The sequence below is a fragment of the Mobula hypostoma genome, chromosome 1 (assembly GCF_963921235.1).
Source record: "Mobula hypostoma chromosome 1, sMobHyp1.1, whole genome shotgun sequence".
NCBI classification, from domain to species: Eukaryota; Metazoa; Chordata; class Chondrichthyes; order Myliobatiformes; family Myliobatidae; genus Mobula; species Mobula hypostoma.
In genome coordinates this window covers 169,202,168-169,219,038 of record NC_086097.1, presented here as the reverse complement: position 1 = coordinate 169,219,038, position 16,871 = coordinate 169,202,168, and the positions used below count along the sequence as shown (strand labels likewise).

Here is a 16,871-nt window from a genome sequence, read left to right as displayed (position 1 = left end):
TGTAAAATGTCACAATGGGTGTCTTCAATTTCCCCAACATCGACTGGGGCAAGAGCTTCAGATGGAGCTGAATTCGTTAGGTGCATCCAGGAGGATTTTTAAAATTATTATGTAGATACCCCACCAAGAGGAGGGGTCATACTGGACCTGGTGTTGGGTAATGAGCCAGACCAGGTGACTTTCCTTTCAGTAGAAAGATAGTTAGGAAACAGGGAACCGTTTTAAATAGCAATTGATACATATGGACCTTGAGGGAAGAGTGTTAAATTGGAACAGTGCCAATTACAAGCGTGTGAGGCAGGAATTGAGGAGAGTTAATTGGAAACAGCTGTTTTTTGCGGTCCACATCCTGCATGTGGAGGGTGTTTAAGGACTGATTGCTCAGAGTACAGGGCAGCTCTGTGCCAGTAAGAAAGGACAAATGTGGCGAGATCAGGGACCCCTTCATGTTGAGAGAGGTGGCAAAATTAGTCAAGGAAATTAAGTGTGTTTAAAGATTCGGGAGCTAAGATTGAACTGCCCTTGAGGATTATAAAGAAGTCTGAAAATAAATTAAAAAGTAGTTTAGGAAAGCCAAGAGGGATTATGAAAACTCCTTGGGAAGTAGGACTAAAGGGAATCACAAGGCATTCCGCACATACACTAAGACCAAAGAGGATAAACGGAGTAGGTCAGATCACTCAAGGATACATGAGTAAATGTGCTTGGAGACAGAGGGTATGGGTGAAGCTTAAACGAGTACTTTGCATCAGTATTTACCAAGGAGAAAGATATGGGGGATAGAGTTTTGAGTGCAGAGCAAGCTAATTTTCTAGGGCATTGTGAGATGAAGGAGGTAGTGATGGGTCTCAAAGAAAATTAAGGTAGTTAAGTCCATAGGGCCTGGTGCAATATACCCCAGGTTATTGAGAGGCAAGAGATCAGATTGTTGAGGTTTCAACGAATATCTTTGTGTCCTGTCAAGCCACAGGTGAGATCCCATATAATATGACATGCTTTCTTTTATTTGTTGAGCAATTGCATTCAAGAGACAGGAAGTTATGTTGTAACTTTATAAAATTCAATTTATTTGATAGAAGTTTATAAGATTATGAAAGCAGAGATAGACTAGACCGTTGATATTTTTTCCTAGAGTGGAAATGTCTTACACCGAGGTCATGCATTTAAGGTGAGAGGAGGTACTAAGTTCAAAGGAGGTGGGTGGAGCAAGTTTTTTTTAACTCATTGGTGGGTGGCTGAAACTTGTTGCCCGGGATGGTGGTGATACTGTAAGGGTGTTTGAGCGGCCCTTAAATAGACACATGAATGTGCAGGAAATAGGAGGATCTGGACATCATGTAGTCAGAAGGGATTTGTTTATTTGGGCATTTGATTACTAATTTAATTAGTTCACCACAACATTGTGGACCGGTGGATCTGTTCCTGTGTGTACTCTTCTATGTTCTATTAAAAATAAAGGCACTAAAGTTCTAAGTCCCATATTTGAGCATTGGAGCTTTGCTCTCCGTGCAATCAAACTTGCAATCATCTGGGGACCGGTATTTGAACTAAAAAGCTGTCCACTGTCGAGTCAAGACAAGAGCGACAATTAGTTTGCCTGAAGAATATATTCAGAAAAAGAGCATCTGTGGGAGTAAAGGAATTTTCAAACCTTGCATCAGTACTAAAGTTTCAACCTGAAATGTTGACAATTCCTTTCCCACCACAGATGCTGCTCGATTGCTGAATTCTTCCTGCAGATTTATTTCTTGTTGCAGTATTCATTCTTGTGTGTCTATCTAGTCATACTCAGAGAATTGCACCTTGTGATCAATATGCCAGAGTCTTCTCTCACAATTCCTGGGCATATCCTGGACTACTGGCAGGACACACACATGAAAGGAAGTAGCCTGGTAGTACACAGGTGGGAGGGAATAGTTCTTAAAATCCTCTGTTTTGATTCCAGGTGTCTCCTAGCACCAGGCCGGATATTTCTGTTTGATTATCACCTGCTATCCTCCCCCTGCTAATGAATCCATGCTACTCCTTGTGAATTGACAATTAGAAAAAGCACTGAAAGCAACATAGGTTCAGAATATACCTTCGATGCAGACTTCATTGTCTGTGGCCAAGATTGGCATAGTCTTAACTATGGCTGGCCAAGGTGAATGAATTCTAAAAGATAAAGCTTCGAGGCTTGATCGGCAGCATTTAGTGTGCAAGTCACTCTGAAGGATCAACCTACCTGACTCCTGCCTTGCCAGTGTAACTGAGACAAATGACATTGGTAGAGTGGCCACAGCAGGGTCTTCTTGTTTTCATAGTGAGAACACCCTCCATTGTGCTGTGTATTGTACAATGGTGATAAATGGGATAAGCTCAGAGCATGGGGTATCACAGTAATACAGTTACCAGAGCTGCTGCTTCAGCTCTGGTGACCCATCTTCAATCCCGATCTTAGGTGCTGTCTGTGGAGTTCGCATGTTCTGTCTGCAACTGTTTCCTCCCACTTTTTAAAAATTTGCGGATTCAATTAGCCATTAAGTGCTAGAATCTTAAATGCTTGCACATTCAGGAGCTTGGCTCAATCGTTGAAGTATTCAGTAGCATGAGAGGATGGGTCTTATACCCAGCAACTGCAAGATTATTGTCCTCTTCGAACTGGTTCCTGATATACTGCTCAGTGCCTTCTGACAGTAAAGGCTTGTGACAAGACCCTGATAAGCAGGAACCACTTTTCATACCTCTCAGCAAAGGCAGACAGTGAGGTTGAAAGTCACCATTACCTTCAGTGCACTAGTAGTCTTTATTCAAACTTTTAAGGAAAGGGTGTTGTAAATATCAAGTCCTCAACTCTGCCACAAAACTTGAGTCTTGCTTGTGTATAGGTGCTATTTTCTATAAATGTAAGCAATTGTTAATGTGCATAGGATTGTGTGGTTAAAGCTGGATGTGATTAATTTGTTCAGTCTGTGTGTGAAGCCTTCTAGTGCATGAATTGCAAAAAGCTTGAAGGCATGTCCAATAAGTAGTTAAATGGCATTTTCACTCTGATTGCAAATTGGAGGTTGAAGCCTTTAAACAAAAGTTTCGTTGATATTGTACAGGATGAGGCCACACCCTTAAAAGAAAGATGTAGAGTAACATTAGAGACAATACAAAGGAGATTCTGCAGTCTAACTTCTGGGATGAGAGGGTTGTCCTACAGTTTAGAAGATCCCTTTTCAAACATGTAAGATCCAAAGAGGGTTTAACAGAGTAAATGTTGGATGTTTGCATTAGTGGTAGAGTCTGGAACGGGGAGTATAAATGCATCAGAGGGTGGTGAATCTCTGGAATTCCTTGCATCAGTTAGTGGTGGAAGCTAGGTCATTAGTATTTTAAGTGGAGGTGGGTAAATATTTGATAGAATGAGGAATATGGAGATATGTCACAGCAGAAAAGTTGAGGCCAACATAATCAGCCGTAATCGTATTAAATGGGGAAGGGGGCAGGCTTGACCTGATTTCTCTCCTGACTCTTGACCTTACAATCCAACTTGTTATGGTTTTGCACCTTGCTGTCTACCTGCACTACCTTTCTCTGTATTGTAATACTTTATTCTGTATTCTGCTATTCTTTTACCATGTACTACCACAATGCTTTGCTGTAATGAATTGATCTGTAAGGACAGTGAGCAAGACAAGTTTTTCCACTGTACCTCAGGATATGGTGCATGCCACAGTCCCAAGGAGACACCAGATTGTATAGTGGGGAAGAGAATTCAAATGCGAGTTGGGGGCAGTCAGCACAGTTTGTACACAACAGCCCTGAGGAGACATTGGATTGGGTATAATTAGGAACTTCACTTAGAACTAACTTTTTATTGGTTTTTGCTGAGTGGTCATTTGTGAATGGACCTGTATTGGAGTGGAGAGTTGAGAATTTGGCTCATTGAGGCTTCAGCGAGGAAAGGAGTAGGGCTTGGGTAGAGTTTTTAAAAATTATTTATTCTTTATTTCTTTCTTATTGCACTTTTAGACCAGTGGGGATGATAGACAGGATATTGCAATGCTCGTCTTGCGGCATGAGGGAGGGCAGGGAGACCTCCTGTGTGTCATTGACAGCTACACCTGCAAGAAGTGCATCCAGCTGCAACTTCTAACAGACCATGTTAAGGAGTTGGAGTTGGAACTGGATGAACTCTGGATTATTCAGGAAGCTGAGCGGTTGATAGACAGGGCATACAGGGAAGTAGTTGAACTGAGATGCAGGACACATTTAACTGGGTGACTGTCAAGAGGGGGAAAGAGGATAGGCAGCTGTGCAGAGTACCCCTGTTGCCTTAGCCCTCAACAACAGATATACTGCAGGAGCATGACCTAGCACAGGAAAGCCACAGTGGTCAGGTCTCTGGCAATGAGTCTGGCTTTGTGGCTTAGAAGAGAAGTGGGGGAGAAGAGGCGAACTGTAGTGAAAGGGAATTCATTGGTTAGAGAAACAGAAAGGAGGTTCTGTAGAGGAGAATGAGATTTCCGGATGGTTCGTTGCCTCCTGGATGCCAGCATCAGGGACATCTCGGATCAAGTCCACAGTATTCTTAAGTGGGAGGGTGAGCAGCCGGACATTGTGGTCCATGTCGGCACGAGTGATATGGGTAGGATGGGTAACCAGGGCCTGCAAAATCAGTTCAAGGAGTAGTTAAAGGACAGGACTGCCAGGAGTGCGATCTCAGAATTGCTACTCATGCAATGTGCTAATGAGGTCAGAAATAACAAGATCATACTGTTTAACATATGGCTAAGGAGTGGGGCAAGATGGAGTGCTGGATCATTGGACTCTCTTCCAGGGAATATAGGACCCGTACAGAAAGGATGGCTTGCACCTAAACTGGAAAGGCACTAATATCCTAGTGGAAAGATTTGCTCATGCTACATGGGAGCGTTTAAACTAGAGTTGCAGGGGGACGGGAAACAGTGTCAAAACAGTGGAGAGTGGTTGTGGGGAAAGATGTTGTTAAGCCCATGTACATAGTCAAGCATCAAAAGATCGAGCATGGTGGGACTAATGTTTTGAGCTGCATATACTTCAATACAAGGAGTATTGTAGGAAAGGGCAAAGGGCATAGATCAGCATGTGGAATTATGACATTGTAACCATTCGATTTAGTTGCAGGAGGGGCAGGACTGGCAGCTCAATATTCTGGAGTTCTGTTGTTTTAGATGTGATAGAGGAAGAGGGAATAAAGGATATGGCATTAGGGAAAATGTCATGGTAGTGCCCAGTCAGGACAGACTGGAGAGCTTGTCTTATGAGGCTGAACTGAGGAATAAGAAAGATGTGACCACATTATAGGATTATGTTATAGACCACCCAACAGTCCATGAAATTTAGAAGAGCAAATTTGTACAGAGATTGTAGACTGTTGCAAGACACATAAGGTTGTGATAGTAGGTGATTTTAACTTTCCACATATTGACTGGGACTCCCATACTGTAAATTGGCTGGATGGGAAAGATGTTATCAAAAGTGTTCAAGAAAATTTCCTTAATCAGTACATAAAAGTCCCAATTGGAGATACTGCAATACCAGATCTCCTATTAGGAATGAGACACAGCAGATGACAGAAGTTTGTGTAAGGGAACATTTTGCATCTTGTGATCATAATGCCACTAGTTTCAAGATAATTATGGAAAAGGGTAGGTTTGTTTCTCAGGTAGAGGTTCTAAATTGGAGAAAGGCTAATTTTAATGGTATCAGAAATGGATCTGACAAGTGTGGATTAGAAAAGGTTGTTTCCAAGCAAATGTGGACTTGTTAAGTGGGAGGTCTTCAAAAGTGAAATTTTGAGAGTACAGAGTTTCTATGTTCCTATCAGAATAAAAGGCAAGGATAACAAGTTTAGAGAACCTAGGTTTTCAAGAGATATTGAGGCCCTGACTAAGAAAAAAAAATACATTGCAAGTAAAGACAAGCAGGAACAAATGAGGTACTGAGCATAAGAAATGCAAGAGAACACTTGAGAAGGAAATCAGGTAGGTTAAAAGAAAACATGAGGTTGCTCTCGAAGACAAGATGAAGGAGAATCCCATGGGCTTCTAAAGTTATGTTAAGTTTAAAAGGATGGCAAGGGACAAAGTTAGTCCTCTGGAAGATCAGAGTGGTAATCTACATATGGAGCTGAAGGAGATGGGCGAACTTAAGTGGATTTTTTGCATCTGTGTTTACTCGGAAGTTGGACACAGTCTGTAGATGTGAAGCAATGTAGAAGCATGGTCATGGATTACAGAAGAGGAGGTGTTTGCTGTCTTGAGGCAAGTTATGGTGGATAAATCCCCAGGGCCCAAAAAGCTACTCCTTCAGATCCTGTGGAAGGCAAGTGCAGAAATTGCAGGGACTCGAGCAAAGATATTTAAAACATCCTTAACCATGGGTGAGGTGCCAGAGGATTGGAGGATAGCAAATGTTGTTCCATTGTTTAAGAAAGGCTCTAAAAATAAGCCAAGAAATTATAGGCTAGTAAACCGGACATCAGTAGTGGGAAGGTTATTAGAAGGTATTCTAAGGGACTGAATATATAAGTATTTGGATAGACAGAGACTGATTAGGGATGGTCAGCATGGCTCTGTGTGTAATAAGTCATGTCTAACCAATCATATGAAGTTTTTTGAGGAAGTTACCATGAAAGTTGAGGAAGGCAATGATGTTGCTACATGGACTTTTGCAAGACTTTTGACAAGGCCCACATGGCTGGTTGTTCGAGAAGGTTCAATAGCTTGGCGTTCAAGGTGAGATAGTAAACTGGATTTGACATTGCTTTGAAGAAGCCTGAGAGTGGTTGTAGATAGTGGCCTCTTTGACAGGAGGCCTGTAAGTAGTTGTGTGCCACACGGATCAGTACTGTGCCCTTTGTTGTTTGTCATTTATATCAACAACCTGGATGATACGAGGGGCGATTGATAAGTTCATGGCCTAAGGTAGAAGGAGTCAATTTTAGAAAACCTAGCACATTTATTTTTCAACATAGTCCCCTCCTATATTTACACACCTAGTCCAGTGGTTGTGGAGCATACAGATCTTGGACCTCCGGAAAGTGCCCACAAATGGGTGATTGATAAGTTTGTGGCCTAAGGTAGAAGGAGATGAGTTATACAGCTCTCTTTACATGCACATGCAGTTCAACTCTTTGAGTGATTATGCACAAAGTTTGAAGTTAATAACTCATCAGGGGTGATTGATAAGTTTGTGGCCTAAGGTAGAAGGAGAACCCCTTGTAGCGGTTACTTGAGAACAGACCAAAACCGCTGAGAAACGAAGCCAGAGTAATTGACACCATACGATGTGCTTCCAAATAACACATTTCCATATCATAAAAAATACAATTGATCCTTTATTATGAAACCAGCCAAGACAAATGGTCTTGTAACAATGAAAATGAACCAAACTGAATTAGTGATATAATGGTCTAATTAGCAGTCTATTAGTGATACTAAGTGGTATAATGATGTAATTAGTGTAATAAGCAGTCTAATAATGTTCCAATTAATGATCTAGTTAGCAGTCGAACTAAATTAGTGGTCAACAAAAAAGTCTAGTTCCCTGTGGCTCACCCCCTCCACTAGACTAAACTAAACAAATAACTAAAACAAAGCATGAACACACAATTGTACTCATTTGCTCTATCACACCCCAACCCACATGACAGATTGCCCCACCACATAATACAATACAGACAGAAAATAGATACAGTACATGGCTTTTACTTACAGAAAATCGATGCATGGCTCCTACATCCTGGCCCCTAATTATTACATGATGATAATAATAATAATGGCTCCCTCTGTCTAAGTAGACAATGGATGCGCCTGGTTCCGGGGCGCAGACCTGGGCGATGAATATGGAGATCCTGGGCTGCCCAGACATCAAGATTCCCCTCTCGGCCTTGCGGATGTGGTCCAAAGGAATGCGAAGCAGTACATTTGGCATCAGCTTGGCTGCAGGAGCTGCCGGGAGGTGATGTGATATGTCATCCAACCACCTTAGGGGCTTCACTTCGGATTTGTGTAGGGTTTACTCTTTAGCCTTCTCTTCTCCCGAGGATACCTACAAGGCAGTGGGATCCATAACCCTGGATAGGGGCCCATACCAGATACTGTCAGCTGGAGGCAGCTGAGCCCGGGACTCGTGTAAGGCAGGGTTGTCATGCCCTGTAGTAGTGACATATGGAGCCGCTACCCACTACCCTTGATACTACATGATAATACAATTACATATGACTAAAATAGGGGATATGAAATCTAAACATTTATACAAATGTCCTCTTTTCTTCTTTCTTCTACCGTCAACTCTGTAGCAGTTATCTAGGCCAGAGCTTACCAGCACTTAGCCAAGTACAGAGTGATCTTGACCACCATTCTCAGTACAATGTCAGTATGTTAAGTCAAAATCATGAAGCTTCTAAAGCTGTAGCTCCTCAAACCTCTGCCTCCTGCAGAAGACAGATCTTGGTTGTAAGCCTGTCCAGACAGCTAGTCTTGGTCTTGATGCATACCTGCCGCACAAGTCCTCTTCTGTCTGGAAAGACTTGAGTGGCTTTTCCCATGATCCATGAGTTTCAGGACACTGTGTCATCAACTATAAGCACAATGTCTCCCAGGTGGAAATTGCATTTTATGCCTATTTCTGTTGTTCCTGTAGCTGTGGTAAATACTCCTTAACCCACTGTTTCCAAAACAAGTTTGACATGTATTGGACCTGCTTTTATCTACGATGAGCATACATGTCTTCCTTTGGAACTCTCCTGGTGGTAAGGATGGTGAGATCTTCAGAAGCAGCACATGTTGAGGTTTTAGTGCTCCCATATCATTGGGATTGGATGGCCACTGATAATGGCCTTTACTTCACAAAGGACTATGTGGAAACCCTCTTCGTCAAGATTCTGTACCTTCATGTTGGAATTGAGGACCTTTTGCACAGACCTGATCAATCTCTCCCATGTTCCTCCTTGATGTAAATTAGCCGGGGGGGGAGGGGTTAAATCGAATTAATTCCCTTTGAAGAAGGACATCACTGATTCATGAATGATTCCACTTCTCAATAGCGTCTCACAACTCGCATTCAGCTCCAACAATATTTGTCATATTATCAGAGTGCAGTTCACGAACCTTTCTTCCTCTTGCTATGAAGTGTCAAAGTGCATTAACAAAGGAATCTGTGTCTAAAGAAGATGCAACTTCAATGTTAACAGCTCGTATTAGAAAGGTAAATATGACCCCATATCTTTTCACTGTATTTTTTCTGTTCCTCACCTCAAAAGGTCCAAAGTAGTCCACTCTTATATGTATAAACAGAGGTTCATCTGGAGATACACTGGCCAGAAGTAGATCTGCCATGTGCTTGCGTTCTGGAGCTGCGTGTAACCGTCAACAAACAACACATTTAGTCAGCTATAAGCTGTACTCGCATTGGGAATGCAATATTTTTGGCCCAACCTGGAAAACGTATGCTGATGGCCACCATACCCCACTTCTTGATGTACGTGCCTCAGAATGAGGTCTGAGATATGAAGATCCTTTGCCAGTATAACAGGATGTTTAAACAATTCAGTCATGGCTGCCCTACTAAGGTGTCCATCAACCATCTTCAAGTACTGGATTGAGCTTGAAAATGTGGCTGTTCCTTTTTACATTTTTTCCCCTTTGCAAACTTGAGAATTCATCTGGAAATCTTTCTTTGGCAAAATCCAATTGTCTCCATTTCAGCCTTTCTGAGCTCCTCCACTGAGACAATCTTGGCCAATCTGATCTTTGACCTTCTGATCTCTCTGTCCAAAGAATGCCCTTGTTGTTCTTTATCCAAGTCAGACTGAACAAGAGTGATGTTCAATTGCTTCCTCTTCTGAGTAAGAAACAAGAGTGGGTTCTTAAATCTAAGGCCACTGTCTTCCTCAAAAGGGTCCAAGGCAAGAAGTGATAGATTATATGTGTTACCATGTCCATCTCCTTTTCAATCTGCATTCTAACACACCTCTTTAAAAACTTCTGGATCGTCGAGCAGACGTTGTCTGGAACACTCGGGATTTACTACCATTCCCTTTCAGGCTGAAGAAGATACTGAGGCCCTGACAGCCATGTCTCATTCTTCAGGAATGCTTTCACTTTCAACCCTCTAGAGGCCACTTGTGCTGGGTTTTTTGAAGTGTTTCAATACCTCCAGTGAGATGCTTGTGAGACCTTAAGAATTTCTGAAACTGTTTGCAGCAAAGGTTTGGAACCTGGAAGTTTCATTCTTGATATACTTCAGCACAGAAGTGCTATCAGTCCAAAAAAATTAAGTTATGAAGTTGCATGTGTAACTCCTTCCTCCACTATGTGTCCATAGGGCTTACCATTGTAGCAGCGATGAGCTTCATACAAGAGATGAAAACTGACTTCAGTGGAGCTACCTTAGTTTTTCCCATGATATAAAAGCACTGTGCACCAGAGAGCACCTGCTGTGCAACGGTAGGTACTTTTTTGCTCCACAGCCAACTTTGCTTGTGTCTGTAAAGTGGTGGAACTGTGCAGCAATAACTTCTTCAAGATCCAAGGATTTCAAACATCTAATAACCTTGAAGTTTCCATCTGGAAGAATTCTTCAGCCAGCTTGTCCACTCATGAGCGACTGATGTTGGTAATAGTGTCATCCCAACCAAGCCAATTCTCAGCTAGATCTTGTAGAATCATCTTAGCAGATGGCACCACTAGGCTCAAGATTCCAAAATGATCATAAATGGAACTAACTGTGGAGTGGATCCCCCTTCTGGTGAGTGGTCTATTGTGATCTTAAACTTGGAAGTATCAGACTGAATGCACCATCGCACACCCCGTATTTTCTCCACCAAAGGAATATCTTGATTCTTATCCCATGCCTTCATGTCGTTCACTGTTTGCTCTTTTGATATCATAGCTTGCATGTTGTCTGTTGCTCATCCACTTTGTGAGTCGAAAACTGCCTTCAGCACAAATAGATACAAGGTCATGATGGAGAGACACCACTTCTTCCTCACAAGGCAGTCATCAACATAGAAGCAATGCAAAACCTTATCCACTGTCTCACAGCTGAACTGTTTTTCATTATCTTCTGTATATTTCCTAAGAGTGAAATTGGCACAACTCGGTGATGAAGTTGCTTCAAAGAAATATACCACCCTTCACCTGATGAAGGGTCCTGGCCCAAAATGTTGACTGTACTCGGTTTCCATAGATGCTGCCTAACCTGGTGAGTCCCTCCAGCATTACGTGTGTGTTGCTTGGATTTCCAGCATCTGCAGGTTTTCTCTTGTTTGTGAATGGATAAAGCACTGGCTGATTGGCTGAAGGCAAAGAGTGGGAATAAAGGGAGCCTTTTCTGGCTGGCTGCTGATAACTAGTGGTTTTCCACAGGGGTCTGTGTTGGGACTGATCGCTTTTACGTTGTATGTCAGTGATTTGGATGTTGGAACTGGTGGTTTTGTTGCAAAGTTTGCAGACAATATGAAGATGGAGGGGCAGGTAGTTTTGAGAAAGCAGAGAGGCTACAGAAGGACTTGGATTAAGAGAATGGGCAAAAAATGGCAGATGGAATACAGTATTGAGAAGTATATGGTCATGCACTTTGTTAGAAGAAATAAAATGGTTGACTATTCTCTAAATGGAGAGAAAATACAAAAAAATTGAGGTGCAAAGGGACTTGGGATACCTTGTGCAGGTTTCCCTAAAAGTTCATTTGCAGGTTGAGTCTGTGATGAAGAAGGCAAATGTGATGTTATCATTCATTTCAAGAGGACTGGAAAATAAAAGCAAGGATGTAATGTTGAGACTTTATAAAGCACTGGCGGGGCCTTGCTTGGAGTATTGTGAGCAGTTTTGAGTCCCTTGTCTTAGAAGGGATGCGCTGAAATTGGAGAGAGTTCAAATGAGGTTCACGAAAATTATTCCAGGATTGAATAGCTTGTCATATGAAGAGTGTTTGATGGCTCTGGGCCTGTATTAGCTCGAATACAGAAGAATGAGGGGTATCTTCAATGAAACCTATCAATTGGTGAAAGGCCTTGATAGACTGGATGTGGAGAGGATGTTTCCTATGGTTTAAGACCAGAGGGCACAGCCTCAGAATAGAGGGGCATCCTTTTAGAATGGAGATGAGGAGGAACTTCTTTAGCGAGAAAGTGATGGATATGTGGAACTCTTTGCCACAGGCAGCTGTGGAGGCAAGTCTTTATGTATATTCAAGATAGTGGCTGATAGATTCTTGATTGATCAGGGCATAAAGGGATGTGGGGAGAAGGCGGGAGATTGAGGCTGAGAGGAAAATTGGATCAGCCATGATGAAATGGGCAGAGCAGACTTGATGGACCAAATGGCCTCATTCTGCTCCTATATCTTGTGGTCTCTTATATATCTTGTGATCAAAATACCAGCAACTTCTGACAAGGTCTCTAGGGTGACCCCCTGGTGTACTGTTCAAGAAAATACAGGCAGTCACTATAGCTGTCAGTCTTGCCTTCAATACTCTTCAAAAGTCCTCATGGCCAATTTTAACCAATTTCCCCCGGGATCAATAAAGTATGATTACGACTATGAATGCATGATACTGCAATGGATCCCCATTGAAGTTTTGAATCAATCTTTTATGCAAAGATTAAATGTGTTGTTTTATTACCCATAAGGTTGTTATCTCATTTTGCTTCCTTATAATATCAATAATACTATTTTGACCTCTATCATCTAAAACAAGAGTGTTTCCATGCTGTAAGTGAATGTTCCCATGGGCACTTTGAGCTGTGGGAAATGACAGCTTCACAGTGCCTCATTAGTGTCGGTGAAGAGTAAACACCCTGAACTACCTCTTGGGGGTCTTGTTCATGCATCCCAAACACTTGAACAAATGAATCAACAAGTGACATTGAGTGTTTTTGTTTTCTTCTATGCCCTTTCAATACAGGAGCTCTCACCATAGGACTGTCCTGCTGGAGCACTTCAGCACTCGCTGCATTTGCTGCCTTTTGCACATTATCATTAGTCACCTGAGTGACTGCTACTTCCTTTCTTCCTGCAACTCAAGCTGTTCTTTCCTTCTCCGGAGCTCCATGGCATTCCTCTTGCTCCTCCAGCGCATGTTTGTCCTTAAATAATTGTCAATGTGCCCTTAATGGAGCTAAATCAGCCTGTGTTTTAATGCATGCAGAAAGGGTAGTAGGTCCAGATCTTCTTCCTGCAACAGAAGTTCAATCCTGACGATTTAAGTTAGATTAGCTTTAGCTTCAATTGCTCTTTGGCAAGCCCTGACTCCAGGGACATTGGTGCTAGTTCCATGCTATGATACACTCATGTTACTTTCTGTAATTGCATGACTCGCAATTAACTCTTTCTTCACGGCAGCACCAGTGATATTCGATTCATGCAGGCAACAAACAAACTGTCCACATGTCCATGGTGCTTAAACCAGACCAAACAAACAGCCTTCAATTCAGACATTGGCAATTGAAATATTTCAGTACTTCAATAAAACTAAGTGATAAATCCTTAGACAAACAGCACACGATTGAGCAAAGGTTCTCAATGGACAGGCAGCACTGACCATTCAAAACTCTTCAAACCACAAATACCCTGCATGAATCAACAAAGGGTTGTTTACTTGCTGCAAACTGCTCCAGTTTTGCCAAGAAATCCGAGGCAATCCTTTGCCATAGACTGTTTGTTTGGAATAACTTTTTTTATGACAAAATATAGCAGTTACTTAAACCAAACCAAAACTGCTGAGAGATTAACCCTGGGTACTTGACACTGTATGACGCTCTTCTAAATCGAACCATTCTTATGAAACTGCAAAGACGAATTATCTTGTTGCAATGGAAAGCCTAATGAAATGAATTAGCAATATAATGGTCTAATAATGATATTAGTGATACCAAGTGGTATAATGGTGTAATAAACGATCTAATAATGTTCCAATTAGTGATCTAGTTAGTGGTTGAACTAAATTAGTGGTCAAGAAAAGTAGTACATTATTCCCCATTGTTCATCCCCTCTCCACTAGACTAAACTAAACAACCAACTGAAACTAAGCGTGAATAAGTAACTGTAAATTTGTTTCTACCACACTCCAGCCCATGTGACAGATTACCATAATAAATGCACCATAAAATATAATACAGACAAAAAATAGAACATGGCTCCTACAGCCCTCTTGCACATACCAGAGAAGGTGCTGGGGAGCTGTTGTTAGAGCAGAACAGAGTGACACTGAACTGAGAGCATAAATAGCTGGACTTTCTGAGGCCTTTGCTCCTTCAGTCCTTTACCCACTCCTTTTAAACCCTTGACTGCTTGTAAGATTTAAATGGAGTTGTACTTCAGCTTGAGAGAGAGAATTTCACCTCTGCTGGAAACACTACATTTATTTGCTGCTTATTAGCCTTTAAAAATACTGCATTAAGTAAACAATGATTTTTTTACAGTGATTTTTTTAAAACCTTGTTATTTTGTGATGTACAGAGAAATCCACTAGGATTAACAACATTCTGTAAAACTCAGAATGAAGTTCACAGAGTCTCATCACTTCTACTCTTGATGAGTCTTTGTTTTCCCTCAGTGATTTCAGAAAAGTAATTATGAAATGATATTACTTCATGCTATTAACTTGAAATGCTCCTGGTAACTTTAAAGTTTGTTTCATGCTATAAGCCAGACTAGTTAAACTTCTACAATGTTTGAGTCAGTTGGTGGTGATTAAAGGTACTTTTCAACCGAGTAGCTTTAAAAGCAGTATTTTTTCCCACTTGCAAGCAACTGTACTAATACTTTTGTTGTTGATTTGCAGCTGAAGTTTATAACCCCAAAAGAGCCATTTTATGTCAAGTATTCCTATTACACACTACGGTGAGTGATAACTATGAAGGTAATAAGGAGGCAAATTCTTGAATGGAATCATTGAGGAATACATATTTCAAACTTCAAGTGTATGAGAGGAGAGGAACGTAGAGGGCATTCAGTTTGTTTGGGAGCTGTATCTTTGTTCCATCTGATATGAATAAGACGGATAATCTTAAATGCCTTAAAATGATTTTCCATCTATTTTAACAATTTCAGTTGATTTCCTCCAGCTTCAATTGCCTTTTTTTACATGAGGGTGTTGAGCTGGTCATGGATAACTGTTTCCGATTTCCAATATTTTTCTGTGATTTCAGTTTCCTATGGTCTAGCTCCAATATTAAGGTGCATTTTATTCTGGATTCCATAAGAAAAGTCTCCCCACTCCCTGTAAGATATTGAGTGACATGTATTCTGATTTTATCACTGGTGAAAAGTTGAATCAATCTGGTTCAAGTATCTTAATTGATGTCTTTGTTCTAGGTCTCAACACTACATCAATTTACCCGTCCAGTTCAAACCAGAGTCAGAGGGAATATTTGAGGAACTCCTCATCATACAGACTGACATATGTGGGAGGCTCACTATTAAACTTACTGGTGAAGCTATTAAAAAAGGCAAGAAAACTTGAACTGTTTTGCAGATGAATCGAACCCTGGTGGAAAATTGAAAATTACCAGCTTTGTGTAACAATTTTAAATACATGCATTTTGTAACTCAAGCCACATAAACACTGCTGGTTTGATTTGACACTTAATCTGAAAGGAAGAATAAGTATTATGATACATATTCAATAAGAAAACTAGCTTACTGTGGAAAAGAATTGCATATTTCTACCCTTCCCTGCAACATTATTTAACTTTGTGAGCATTTTATGTATATTTGAAATAAAGTTAATTTTGTATATTTCTGTTTTTAAGATTTTATGTTCAGCAGTGAATAATTTAGTGGTTGGTGTAATTTTGTGGTGCAATTGATCTAATCAAAAGGTGTTGGATATAGCAGAGACATTTTCCCTGTACTGTACTTCCTGGGTGGACAATAGGCTATTGGGTCAAACAACTGATGGCAAAGTCCTAATGCTATATAGAATCCATGCCATAAATCTTGGTCAAAAAGAAAAATGTGGTAAATGCTGGAAATATGAAATAAAACAGAACTTTTGAAGTTGGGCTGCTTTTGTAGGGACAGCTAATGTTCTGGATCTCGTCTTTCATCTGAATTGAGGAAAGTTTCATTTAATCAAGCTTAAAGTTATTAATAAAAGGTCTGGGAAGAGATGAGATGGGAAAAGGATAGATTTGCAAACAGCAACACACAAAATACTGGAGGAACTCAGCAGGTCAGGGAGCGTTTATGGAGGGAAATAAGTTGTCAGGTTAAGGCCCTTCCTCAGGTTTGTGAACAAGTAGAGCAAACAGAGAGTGAGTGGGAAATGTCGGTATTAATGGCTGTAAGATACATCTGAGAAATGTGTAAGTGGGTAATGAATAAAATCCAAAATTTCCAGAAAAAGATGGTGATAAAAATAACCTGAATGTTGAAAATGTTAAATACAAAACTGAATTGGTTACTTATCAGGAACTGATGAATTTTATGAATCTTAAGCTATTAATATGTAAGTTAGAGAAGGTGTTCTTTGCGTTTAGTGACCTTCATTGAGATACTGAGGCATAGTTTGGAATCGAAGTGGTTGGGAGAAACAAAGACTACTGGCAGATCAGGGTCTTGGGACAACCCTTGTGGGTGAAATGTGTTGTTCTGTAAGGCAGTTGCCCAAACAGCCTTGGTTTTCTCCACTTTTTAAGAGGAGACCACGTTGTTAGCATGATAGTAAATGGGGAGAAATGGAAGAAAATTGCTGTGAGAATTTAATGGTTTAGTAACCAAGTAGAAATAACGCATTAAAGATTATCTGCAGTGATATTTTTACCACAGTAAATCATACTTGTATGATCCTGTCTGACATCAGTCCTCACAGGCAACCTTTCCACACTGAGAGGTAATCCATTGAAGGGAGGG

At 40.9% G+C, this 16,871-nt stretch overlaps 1 protein-coding gene across 1 annotated transcript in view; it reads left to right on the top strand.

Moving 5' to 3' along the window:
- Nucleotides 1–15,687, top strand: part of LOC134342575 (centrosomal protein of 192 kDa-like) — a 62,836-nt gene extending 47,149 nt beyond the window's left edge. Inside the window, exons 12-13 of the mRNA XM_063040890.1 lie at nucleotides 14,800–14,858; nucleotides 15,333–15,687. Of these exons, the coding sequence (XP_062896960.1) occupies nucleotides 14,800–14,858; nucleotides 15,333–15,480 (207 nt within the window). The 3' untranslated portion in view covers nucleotides 15,481–15,687. The remainder of the gene's footprint in view (nucleotides 1–14,799; nucleotides 14,859–15,332) is intronic.
- The last annotated feature ends 1,184 nt before the right edge of the window (nucleotides 15,688–16,871 follow it).